We start from the raw sequence: 13,341 nt of genomic DNA, 5'->3' as shown, positions 1-13,341 counted from the left end.
AGACAGCTTTAAAGTTACTGCCAATCATTAACTCTACAAAGAGCATGTCTGGGATTATTTTTTTGTTTAAAATGAATGTTATTACGGTAAAGAATACAGAAAAACCTATATTATTCTGAAAATAATAAATGAATCATGCTATCCTTAGCATTAAGTGTATGGCCTCCCTCAGAAAAATAAAGTATTTCTAAAACCAGTTATGAAGTAATCTTTCTTTCCTGTATGTCAGTCATACATTACTGAAATGTTCAATTTCTTCAACAAAACATAAAAATGCAAATGAAAAAGAACACACCAGACTCTTAAACTTACAGAAACCTTAAGGATTGATTTTTATCAAAGGAGAAGAAGACCATTCCTTCAATTATGTAGTGATAGGACAAGGAATAATGGCTTTAAACTAAAAAAGGGTAGATGTAGATCAGATGTAAGGAAGAAATTCTTTACTATGAGGGCAGTGAGGCACTGGCACAGGTTGCCCAGAGAAGCTGTGGATGCCCCATCCCTGGAGGTGCTCAAGGCCAGGCTGGATGGGGCTTTGGGCAGCCTGGTCTGGTGGGAGGTGTCCCTGCCCAGGGCAGGGGGATTGGAATGGGGTGATCTTTAAGGTCCCTTTCAAACCAAACAAGAGACTTTTCTGAAGTAATTAAAAAGAGGATCTCATCAGCAAAAAAGGAATTGATCAATGGTTTTAAATAGAACGGATAAAATTTAAACATGACAAATAAAGTGTGTGATAAGGATAACATAAAGAAAGCAACAACACAAGTAGCATTTCAGGTTCTAATCTCAGCAAGATGCAGTCCCTGATTCTTTCTTAACACTGATGCCTATATATTTATACTGTGAGCCTTGGGTATAAGGTCATGAATGCTTTCTAGAGCATTAAAACTTGCTTAAAAGTCTCTAAACTTTGACAGCTGACTTCTGGCCCTGCCTCTGTAGCTGACTTTTCTGATGTTTCACCAGAACTGAATCAGAGACCGTATTACAAGGAACTCCTTAAGTAACTGTAATGCTCTAATTGAGGAAAAAATGACAAGAACAAGTGGCCAAGGGGACAGGAAAGGAAGGCAGTAATCTCTTGAGACAGCCTCAGGAAAAAGAAAAGTTACTGAGTCCCAAGGGTATGGATTTGCTCTGTCATTTTACCCAAAATATTCTTTCCTCTCCTTTATCCTTCATACCACATGATGATTGTCAAATTCCTGTCCAAAGGAATTTCAGTGGTTCTCAGGCTTATTTGTATGAACTTTTACTTACATGAGTATTTTCACTGGTATAATTTGAGTCACATAAGCATTTGCAGAAATGAGTAATTTCCGTATGACCGTGGATAAATGGCAATTTAGAAATTACCAATTTCAATCTATATTTCAAGGCTGCATATATTTCAATCTACATTGAATTTATCTGCCGTGGTAAGCCACATAAGCCATACTAATCACACACTAATGTGCATACGTATCAAAACAAACATCAGGCATGTAGACATCAAACATCAGACAAGTATGACTGTAAGGTATTACATTGCCTGCAGGTGAATCTGCGTATGGTATCAATACAAAATTCCAATGCTGGTACTAGAACACAAGATTCAGAAACCATTTCCCCTTCTTTCAGACACTCCTGAAAATATATAGGACTAAACCTCTTTCCTCTTTTTCTCCTCTAAATTCTGAAGAGAATTTTTGTGCATATGATTTGCTAATTTAACATTAGCCGTAGTCAAGATCAAACAACGCACCATAAAAATATCTATCATCCTTTTTCCAGGAATCTAACTTATAAAGACACATTGACAAACAGACACCAAAACACTCTGCACTTTATATATTAGAAATACTAGTTATGTGAAAGTTTCTATGTTTATATTTTTCAAGAGGCAGGAGCTTAAAACAGCCACTACATTAATCTGACACTCTCAACCATGGAACTGGAAAAGAACTACGCTGATTTAAAAGAATATATCAAAATACATTTCCCTTTCAGATTCTTTCACTAAAGTCATAATAACTTAGCATACACCAACACCACCCTTACTATTTTGTTATGCTAGGCACCAAATTTCTGTCAATATGTGTCTGCCCTTCTTTGCAATGCCGCAGCGGAGAAAGCAAAAAGGAAGTCTTCCCTTTTATAACAGGTAGTTCCACCTCACACATCTGCTTACCATAGCTGTGGTAATGTTCTCTCAGGTAACATAAGCTTACAGAATACAGGATTCAAAACATTTCCACGTGCAAAGCCACAGTAGACATGCATAAATCAGAACCAGTACAATACACTTTCAGCGTAAACTAGGTATTCTGTTGCATAATTTTTCATAGGCCTTTATTTTAAGTCATTTCTGACATAATGTCTGAATTCTCCAAAGGTAGAGGTACCACCTAAAGCATGTCACAATTATGAGCTTCAGCTGAATTTGAGATCGTGTGGCAAGGACTGTATGTAGAAGAATCTACGCTTATGAAGCAAAACAGGAAAATACGTTGATTTTGACATGTGGCAGCAGCTTTTTGTAATCTTCTGCTGTAAAGCCACTTAATAAATAATGGAGTAACTTACCTTGCATATAATAAAAATATTTGTGTAGATACTATATACATATCATAGAAATTATCATCTCCTATGTCCTTGCTGGATCTCCCATAGCCAAGTTCACATGTTTGAATTAGTTCCTTCTGAAGAATTGATGTGACAAACAGCAAAATCTGCTGTATTTAAGGCAAATGACTAACCTAATGAAATTCTGTCAGGACACAGGTTAATCAAGATACACAACAACAGGGAAACTGAAATACCGCCTTACTGGTTTGTATTTCTGAAAGTGGAATCTTTACCACTATAAAGTTGAAAACAACAAAAACAAAAACCAACAACAAAACTAAACAACAACAACGCACCAAAAGCCTAAAACCACACATCTTTACATTACTGTTGATTTTCCAAGTGGAAGATTCATCAGCATGCTTCATTTACATGGTGCTTTGCATCAAAGAAGTACTGCATCTCCAAAGAGCTTTTGAAATGACATCTCACACCAGGAGTGAAAGAGCAGAATACAGGAATCCAAATATATTAACTACTGATGAACAAACAGTAGAACACTCAGCACGCTTCCAAGTTTTTTAGTATAATAAAAGCCACTAAAGGTTAGGATTTAAGACAAACACTGATATTCTCCACTTGAGCAGGACTGCTAGTAGCGAGGATTTGATATTCCATGATACCTTGAAGTTCAGCATTGTATGAACTTCTGCATTTTTCCACAAATATCAGTTAGAATTTTATGGATTATTAAATAGGAGTTACATTCTACTCAACAAATAGTATGAGGCAGTTCTGAAGAGCAAAATAAATCCCTTGGGTAGTCTGTAAATTCTGTTTTCCAGGTGACAATTTGAGACCTTTTCTGTCACCGTATTATAGTACAAGTCAACATTAAAGGAGGTGAGACTGTAGTAGACAAAACATAACTTCTTTGATCTCTAACAGCAAAAAAATCATTATAAATGATACTCCCATAACACTTTTCAGTCTCTTGCAAACCACATGAGGTTGTGGATGTAAGGATGGCCTCTCAGTATACAATATACAGAACTCTAAGAGGTGGAGCTTTGGGAATTTGCTAGTAAACTCTGGATAAGTACCCAGAAAAATTTCAAAAAAATAAAATTGTTTCCTGATTATATACTATACTTTACATGAGAACTTGGAGGGCAGGATAAAGAATGCTGGATTTCACACAGTGGAAGTCTTATGTTTACCATAGTTTTGCAGAAGTACAGCATACAATATATCTTAATACAAGGAAGCATAGAAGAGCAAATTATTAGTATTCAGTAGAAAAGTTACATGTAGTTTTGTCATAAAATATATATATATATCTTTTTCCCCCAAAAGCACACGTTATATCTCTCCAGTTACTGTCCTATTTGAAATGCAAGCTACACAAAACGCATTGAATTCAAATGAAAATTATTATAACTCTACAGTTGCCATCTTGTTGCAGCATATTACACAAAATATATATCTTTGTCATATTTATTATGTAATCATCATTACCCAGTCTATTTTCAAACCAAGACAATGTATTTTAAAAATAGTCCTCTTTATCTAGCAAAGCAAAGATATAGTCTAATTTCACGCACCATTTACTATATTGGAAAAATGACTATGTATGTCATTAAATTATTATTTTTTTCATAAAATTAGAATTTCTCAATTTAATCTGTTAAGAGTTTAAAGTAGTTTTGGACATTTCTTTTAGAATGGAGCAGAAATCAGTCCACTGCAAAAACTTATAAAAAACAAACTGGTTTGCAAGTTTATGACTCTTGATTGCTCCCAGTTTTCAACGAATATGCACACGGAGCATAATAATCACAAAGTGAACGTCATCTTTTAAGTATGTAATTAATGACTTTGAATAAAATAAAAATATTTACGACTAAACTTCCACTGTTGGATGAAAAACAAGTATTATTAACACTTGTAAGTATGTAGAAACTCAAAACATTGAAGAACATGGAATTAAATTCAAAATACAGCCATCACAGTAACAAAGACCTGAAGGTACAATAATGTATAAAAAAATGCAAGAACACAAGAGACTCTGCAAACATCAAGGCAATCTCATGCAATAATCTTTGCAATAGTACAGTATTTCTAGCAATAGATTTTAATCTCAGTTTGTTCCCACATGACAATATTTTATTTTTCTTTAAAACCTATCAGATATTTTCCATTATTCTAAAATCTGTCACTTTATGTCTTAGGCACAGAAGACCTTTGGACCCAAAGTTAGGAGGTCATGATAAAAAGGCAATAGGTTTATCTGTATGATAACCAGCTGTAGGTATAGCTGTTAGTTTCAATATGTATCCAAAAATGAAATGAAAACTAATAATTTTACATATGCTTAGCTCACCATTTAAATGAATTTTATATCAATTTTATTGGCACTTTTTTGTTTGACTGGTACGGGATTAAACACACAAAACATACTCTTCTTGAATCAAGCTACAGTAAAATAATCCAACAAAAACTTTCCCACAGGAAAAGTATACTCATCAAAATCAAAAAGGTTTCAGAGGAGCATTAAGTCAGAACTGATATGTTATCAGATACCTTCTTAGCAGAATTCATTGTGAGTTCCTGACTGGTTGCTAACCCTAGTTAATTTTAGAGTCAATCCAAATAAACCCTCTTGATTACATGAAATCAGAAAAATTTGCTTCCCAGTGCCTTTAAAAAAACAAAAACAAAACAAACAAACAAACAAACAAAAAGACAATTTCAAAAGTCAGCAATACAAAATAGGATGAAAGAACATCTTTATTGAATAAGAATTAGGTTACAGACTTATTGTTTAAAATAGTTGCCAATAGTTCCAAATGACTGGAAATGTATCTATTCACTCCAGGGAATTCCATACCAAATCCACAGCTACTGAATCATGCAAACTGTCACAGGATGGCAAATTATCCTATCAGGATTGCCTGTTAATCCAAACTTGTTAACATAGACTAAAACAAAAGCCTACAACAACTAATTGAAAAAATCAAGGAAGCAGAAACAAAATGAGAAACAAGTTCTTGAAGAACAGTGACTGAAAACAGTCTGGAAAGCCCTAGCAACATAAAAAATCTCAGTGGAATACTGGTAAAAAGGGCTGATGTGATCATTGTGTGAATAAACAGGGAGCAGAAGTGAGAAAAAGTTGTAGCTCTCTACATACAGCACCAGTACCGCTAATAAGATTACTGATCAAAGCTCTTTAAAGAATGTTGAAAAATTGGAGAAAGAACACAAAGGCCACAAAATGATCTGAAGACTGGCTGAAGAAAGCTGAAGTAGCTGAAGAAACAGAAAACATGTCACACTGTAGTGAACTTCAGAAAAAACACACAACAAAAAAAATCACTGGTTGCAAGCTGAACACAGGCAAGTTAAAGGTAAAAAATTGTATAAAATACCCTTAGGGGTAAGGTGCCTGGAAGAGATTGCACTGTCCAACCAAATATGGGCCAAACTACACTATCGGTATCTACAAACTACCTCTGAATGCCTTCCTGTTCAGCTGTAGCCAAACAGTGAGCTCAATACAGGGGTAACTGGCAGTAAATTGCAGCACAGGATACACAGTTTATCTGATGGTCGCCCTTGGCTTAGAATGCTATTAATAGAATACCTGAATTTACTATATGAAAATAACAGCAGTTTGTTAAGTATAGTGAGGTTTGAAGTCAGTTGCAAAAAAGGTTTGTACTCCAGAACTCAACAGCCATTCCTATTAATGTACATATTACACTTCCCGGTATCAAACTGAAAAGCAAAGAGACAAACTGTATTGTTGGACAAGGCCTAGTCGTAACAGTGGTATCTGGTTTAAGAAAATACTAGCAGTATATAATACTAACTATTATTTAATAGTTAATACATTGGAAATCGTAATTACTGCGAAGAAAGAACAGTTCTATATGGAAACAGATAAACCTCACTATCCAAAGTGCATTTTTCTCCTTCACATGCCCAGAAACACTTTCCAAGTGAATCTGCGTCATGTTTTACCCAAGGGCCGAGATGAGGTCGATCAGATCATTATTGCTTTTTATTTTTATTTTTTTGGAAAATGGGCACAACATCTGTAACATCCTCCAGCCTGAGGATTTTCACAATGTTTCAAAGATTATAGACAGCAGCCTCACAGTGACATCAGCTGGCTGTCCCAGCAGCCTTAAATGCATCCCAAGTCCCATAGACTTGTTTGGGCTGAGATTTCTCACTAATTCCTGACTCAATCCTCTACCACTATTAGCAGTTCCTCCCTTTTTTGAAACCTTACGTAGACACGTAAGCCCAAAAGACCTTGTTGGCATCAAGTAATCTCAGTCATTCCTGTGTGCACTGTTACTAAATCAGAAGGTCTACATTTTTCTGCATTTAATCTTTCATGTAGAGGTATAAATTCTTCCAGTTGCCCTTTAATCTCTTTACCAATTTCAGCTTTAGCTGAGCTTTGGCTTTCGTAAAAACATCACTGCATGCCTTGATCACTTTCCTGTATCTCTGTATTCCTCCTTTGTAGACTGTCCTCACTTCCACCTCCAGTATAGATCCATTTTGTCCATCAGTCATTACTTCCCTCTTGACTCATGCCAGTACAAAAAGTTTAGCTGCTCTCCTGACTGATCAGCTTGCTCCCCACTGCCACCCCGCTCTGCCGTCCCCAGTACTAGGACAGACCATAGCTGTATTTGAAGACCTGTCAGCTCTCTTGAGTTCAGTGGCCCGTCAGAACTGCCTCCCACAGGATACCATCTATCAGTTCCACCAAAAAAAAAATAAAAAAAAATCTCTTGATGTCCAAGGTCCAAATTCTGCTATTTGCCTTCCTCCCTTCATTCAGGAACCACTGGTTATGATGGAGACAGAGAGACAGAGAGATGAAGGAACATTACAGTCTTACTAGATGCCTTACTAAAACATCTTCTTTAGCAAACCATTACTAAAATACGGACAGTTGAAGTCTTGCAAAACAGTGTGATTTTTTGGTAAGCTAGAATTACAGAAGCTCATTTCTGAGGATACATCCATCAATAAATTTGTTTTCTGGGGGAAAACATTAAATAAATGTATTTAAATCAAAGGACTATATTAGACCACAACATTCAGAGACGAAAAAAAATCACTTTACCCCAGAATCTGTGAACAAAATTGTTCATGTAACAGTCTTCAATGTGTTACGAACAAAACTGCACACACAACTGACCAAGATCATGAAAGACAATCTATCCCAGGCAACTTTCATAACTACAAATGAAGTTTCTTGTACTTCAGCTCATACCTTTTATAAAGGTAAAGAATCACAGACAAAACTATTTTGAAGTCTGTATTCCAAAAGCATTTGCAGCAAGTTCATATTACACATTTAAATATTGCACACTCAGTGCATCAATGTTTATTTAGATGCTAATAAAATGTTATGATGTCTTAACTATATTCTACATTGCTTTTAAACAACTTGTACTGAGTGGTCTGAAATAGACTTAGTATGAATTTGAGCATGTCTGCCTGCTATTTTTATTACTGTTATGCCTAGACATCAAGGTGAAGATGGGGATGTCAGTCATTTGACCAAGTGCAGTTACCTGTAAACAAACTAGCTATTTTATCCTGTTGTTGCAACAAATGGAAAAACAAACAACAAAAACAAAACAAACAAAAAAACACGTCAGAGGAATTATACTTCTAAAAGTGTTCTAGAGTTTTATGTTACAATGAAACAAGTAATTTCTTACCTACATGCACAGTAGACCTCTAAAGCTTCATGAGATGATTTTAACTATGATGATATTAATATTACCTAGCAATATTTATTCTATATGCAAGAAAAAATAAGGAATGTGATAGTAACTATATTGCTACTCCTTTAACACATATGTAGATACTCATTTTATGATGATGGCTTATAAACCAAAAGAAAATGAAATTACTTAGCTCAACTGTGCTTTATAGGATTATTAGGAGAAAAATACACAAGAGAAAATACAAACACTTAAATTCAAGTGATTCAGCTACTCGAAAAGTCAGCATTCCTTCCTCATTTTAGCTATTCCACACAATTACTTCATATTGCTATTTAATAGCACATCTGTGATAGGGATGCAACTGAAATTATACTCTTTGTACACTGTGTGTCTTGCAAACAAGAAGCAGTGAGAATTTTTAAAAGCTAGTAACCAGAAATGTGTAGCATGTGAGCTCCACCTACAGGATGAAAACAAATGTAAAACAGTATTTTTAATTACCAGACTAAGGTCCATTTAATTTGAAGCATTCAGCTAACTGCTCAAGCCACTGACATTTTAAAAACGTCATGTCATGCTGTTAAATTTTATTCTTATTGCAATGATGGCAGACATTTCTTTTGTGTGTATATATTTTCATGCAAACAACCATTCTGTATTTTGAAGTTTAAGTTTAATCTATCAATAGAAACAAAAGATCTTTGGAATTTCTCAAATAACTTGTCAGAATGAGTGGGAAATACTTTTTCCTTAGGTTTCATATCAAATACGAAATTGGAAAGTGTCTTCACATTATTTTTAAAAACATACACAAAAGGTTCAAATATATACTGAAATTACTAAAATTAACTTCACCATCTGAGCACTCCAAGTACAACTGCATTTAGAAGAAGCAGTCCTGGATCTCAATACCATGAATTTGAGATTATGACTATTATTTCCATATTATTTCTCTGAAATTGATGTGCAAACTTCTCCTTTCACACATGGATTTGTGTTAAAAGAAATGACTGATACAAATGAATACAGATTTGTAGAAAACATCATGCATATTAAAAAGACATGACTGAAAAAACACTTTTGGAAGCTCTGTTATTTTATTAAAGCATTTAAATATCTGATGAGATGAACAAATCTGCAAGATAACACACATTTCTTGGCCCTCTAATATGTTACTAGACATTCGTCTTCAAGCTATGTATGGTAGATTTTTTTTTATTATTATTTTTTTTTTTTAGTATTCCCACCTAATACATTTCTGTATGCTCTGATCAGCACACACTTGGACTACTGTAAATATTATCAATCATCTTTGGCACACTTACAAAAAAGGTCACTATTGTAGAAAATGAAAATAATAGACTTTATCTCATCATATCAGAGCTCAACGTTAATAATGCCTTGTGGATAAACAACACAATGCCTTTGATTTTCATGCCAGACAATACCAGATTATCATGTGGAAAAAAACAGATTCTAGAACCTGATGTCACTTGTGATACTAAGCAGTGTCTCCCTGGGCTATTGCTCCCAGCTGCTAAAAATGCATTCAATAAAACCCTCTTCTGAGTCTTGATAGTCCATTTGGCTATAATATTACTGCAACTGCCCTGGAAGAGTGGAATAAACATAGGCAAAACACACTGACCTTCCACAAGCACAGCTAGCTTGCAGAATTCTTACACAAATGTCTCTGAAATGTGATAAAATATAACACAAGAATTCCTAAGAGTATGCTCTACCTTTGTGTTACACCCTCATGCTGTGAGCTCGCTACTACAACTTAGGTATATATATAACTTATGGTTCTACTAGGCATCCCTGAAAAAAATCAACAGTTACACAGATTGGTCAACATGTTTGACGGATAGGTAGTATGCATGTACAGAGTCCAATGTCTTTTGCTATTCTAAAGATGTTTGTCTTCCATGTACTTGAAGGCTCTTTTCCAGAAAAAGCTCTCCTTGGAGAATGCCTTAATTTCTCACTCCTTCCTTTCCACTGTATGATAGAGCTAACACTGATCTTTATTTGTCCAATGGTGACCACACCAGAACTTAGCCTAGGTAATTCTTAATTATTTAACAATTCCCGAGACTGACTTCACAGATTTTATTAAGACATGACTCCATAATTAGAGGCAGTTCATTGACTCTGAGAAGCTTATAATTATTCCATATGGGGGAATATTATGGATAACACCACAAACATTGTTAGAGCGTAGCATGAATCAACCACAGAAGGCACAGCAATGAAAAACAGGAATTACCTCTTTATGCAGTCAGGAACTGCATCAGCTCAATGTTTCCACAAGATTTGAGACAGAAAACTGCCTGATGTATTCTTGTCTCAGATAACGACATATATTCATTTTAATTGACACAAGATAAATATTTATGTAATTTATCACTGGGATTAGGTATCAATCTCAACTGTTGGACTAATAACTAGATTTGGGGAGTTATCCATCATCCTGCTTGCTATCACTGTACTTCCTGTGGATCACCTGTCTACAGCAGAGATAGTACATTCACCAATTTCCAAAGCAGCCACACAGCACAATTTTAAATATGGCAGAGAGGAAAAAGAGAGACGGTTCTGTTCAGAGGCAACTGCTCTGGGAGAGAATTTATGAATGCCACTCCACACCCAGAATTCATTATAGGCAAAGTCTTAATAATTTCATCACACAATTATTTGTGACAACTGTATACAGTTAGAGTAAAAATTCTAATTTTGGTGCTTCCTCCTCCTACCCTCCAGTAAGTTTCACTGAAAAAGTAAATTTACCCATTGAACCTTTAGACTGCAAAGACTGAAAAAATTACAAATTGTTCAGTAACTTCTGAAGTCCATATTTATTGAAATACTCAGTAATGGTTCCTAGTAAATTATTATTATGCAGAAATTCCCAAACAGGCTCTGGAAGCAAGATTTCCAAGATACAAGATTTCCAAACAGGCATGTTAACTCACTGAAAATTGAGTGCTAATCAGTGCAGATGTCCATGAAGACTAGCATTACTAGCAAGACTAGTATTACATGACTAGAACCTATGCCATTATGTGATATTATGCTGATATTGCCACAAAAACATAGTAATTTGACTAGAGATAGTTTAATTATTTGAATATAGAGTTACACTACTAAACATAGACATGTTCCAACCCCCTAAGAACAGCGCAACATAGTATTTAAAAACTGTTGTATCAATTGCAGTGTTGAAAATCTGCTACATTGTAAAATAACTGCTGCATTAAAGCAGATTTAAACAATGGAAGACTAGGAAGCCTTGACTTCATGTAAGTCCCAATGGTGGATGACCACCATATATTATCACAGATAGAGGATCTGCAAACTCAAGTATTTACAACTATGTAGAAAAACAAAGTAAAGCATGATAAACACATACAAATATTCTTAATTTGTAAGTCACAGGGACAAATAAACAGAAAACATCCCAAATAAAGTGCTCAGGTAGTGTAACTGCAATGTAACTTAACTCTTAGGTTTAAACTGCAAAATTAAACTAAGAAATGAGAAAACAACAATTTCACGTTTCACAGTTGAGAGAGAATGATATTTTAATGTAATGCTAATCTACCAATGTTGAAACTGGAAAACCGGAATTGAACAGAAAATATAACTGTAAACAAGCTGGAGGGAGAAAAAAAGCACGATACTTACCTGCGACTGCTTGTTTTCTTTTCTGTCTTAGTTTCTTCCTCTTGAACTGGTGGTTTAACAGCTTCATTTGCATCAATTTTCAACTTTTTTGCAATACGTTCTTTCATTTGAAATCTCCCATTGCTAGCAGCTTCATCTTCTACACTATCAGCATCTTCATCATTTTCTTCTTCCTCCTTTATTGGTTTAAAGTTAGAAAATGTCTCCTTTAGTTTTTTTTTGTTTGTTTGTTTTAAATTACAGAATTCTGAATATGGAAACTTCTTACAAAAACAGCCCCTTACTAAAACAAACAAACAAAAAAATAAAAAACACCATTTAAAAAAAGTGTTTCAAAGCAAAATTTTAAAACAAGTATACTCTTATTTGCTTCATAGGGAACAAAAATGCAAAAATGTAAAAATTAAAAAAATAATCATACACAAACTACATCTTTATGTAACACTTAAAAAACTAAAATAGTCTAGACTTTAAGTCCTTATGGGTCTGCAGAAGGCCTCACAACAAGGTGGTATTAGTCTGATTGTTGTTCATGGATTCAAAATTTGATCAAGGAAATACACTAAACACTTCCTTAATCTTCCTTTCAATGACAACAAAACTCATTAAAGTTTCCTACTTCAAGGCTACTATCCTATCATGAATGTAGACAAGAAAGTAGATCTAACCTGGACAGACTAGATCGATGGGCAGAGGCCAATGGGATGAGGTTCAGCATAGCTAAGTGCCAGGTCCTGAACTTTGAACAACAACCCCATGCAGCGCTACAGGCTTGGGGCACAGTGGCTCAAAAGCTGTGCAGAGGAAAAGGATCTGGGGGTGCTGATTGATGCTCACCTGAACATGAGCCGGCAGTGTGCCCAGGTGGCCAAAAAGACCAATGGCATCCTGGCTTGTATCAGGAATAGTGTAGCCAGCAGGACCAGGGATGTGATCGTCCCCCTGTACTCTGCTCTGGTGAGGCCATCCCTCGAGTACTGTGTTCAGCTTTGGGCCCCTCACTACAAGAAGGACATCAAGGCATATCCAGAGAAGGGCTATGAAGCTGGTGAAGGGCCTGGAACACAAGTCCTGTGGGGAGTGGCTGAGGGCACTGGGGTTGTTTAGTCTGGAGAAGAGAAGGCTCAGGGGAGACCTTATTGCTCTCTACAACTCCCTGAAAGGGAGGTGTGGGGAGCTGGGGATCGGCCTCTTCTCACAGGTAACTAGTGATAGGCCTAGAGGGAATGGCCTCAATGGTGCCGGGGAGGCTCAGGTTGGAAATTAGGAGAAATTTCTCCTACTCAGAAAGAGCAGTCAGGCATTGGAACAGGTTGCCCAGGGAGGTGGTGGAGTCACC

General features: G+C 35.7%; 1 protein-coding gene across 5 annotated transcripts in view; it reads right to left on the bottom strand.

The window, feature by feature from the left end:
- CWC27 (CWC27 spliceosome associated cyclophilin) overlaps window positions 1-13,341 on the bottom strand; it is a 140,524-nt gene that overhangs the window by 96,023 nt on the left and 31,160 nt on the right. For all 5 annotated transcript variants that reach the window (XM_035553462.2, XM_035553460.2, XM_050716423.1 and 2 more), the window contains one exon: window positions 12,003-12,178. In XM_035553462.2, the coding sequence (XP_035409355.1) occupies window positions 12,003-12,178 (176 nt within the window). The remainder of the gene's footprint in view (window positions 1-12,002; window positions 12,179-13,341) is intronic.

The sequence above is a fragment of the Cygnus atratus genome, chromosome Z (assembly GCF_013377495.2).
Source record: "Cygnus atratus isolate AKBS03 ecotype Queensland, Australia chromosome Z, CAtr_DNAZoo_HiC_assembly, whole genome shotgun sequence".
Lineage (NCBI taxonomy): Eukaryota > Metazoa > Chordata > Aves > Anseriformes > Anatidae > Cygnus > Cygnus atratus.
This window is presented reverse-complemented; position numbering and strand designations above follow the sequence as displayed.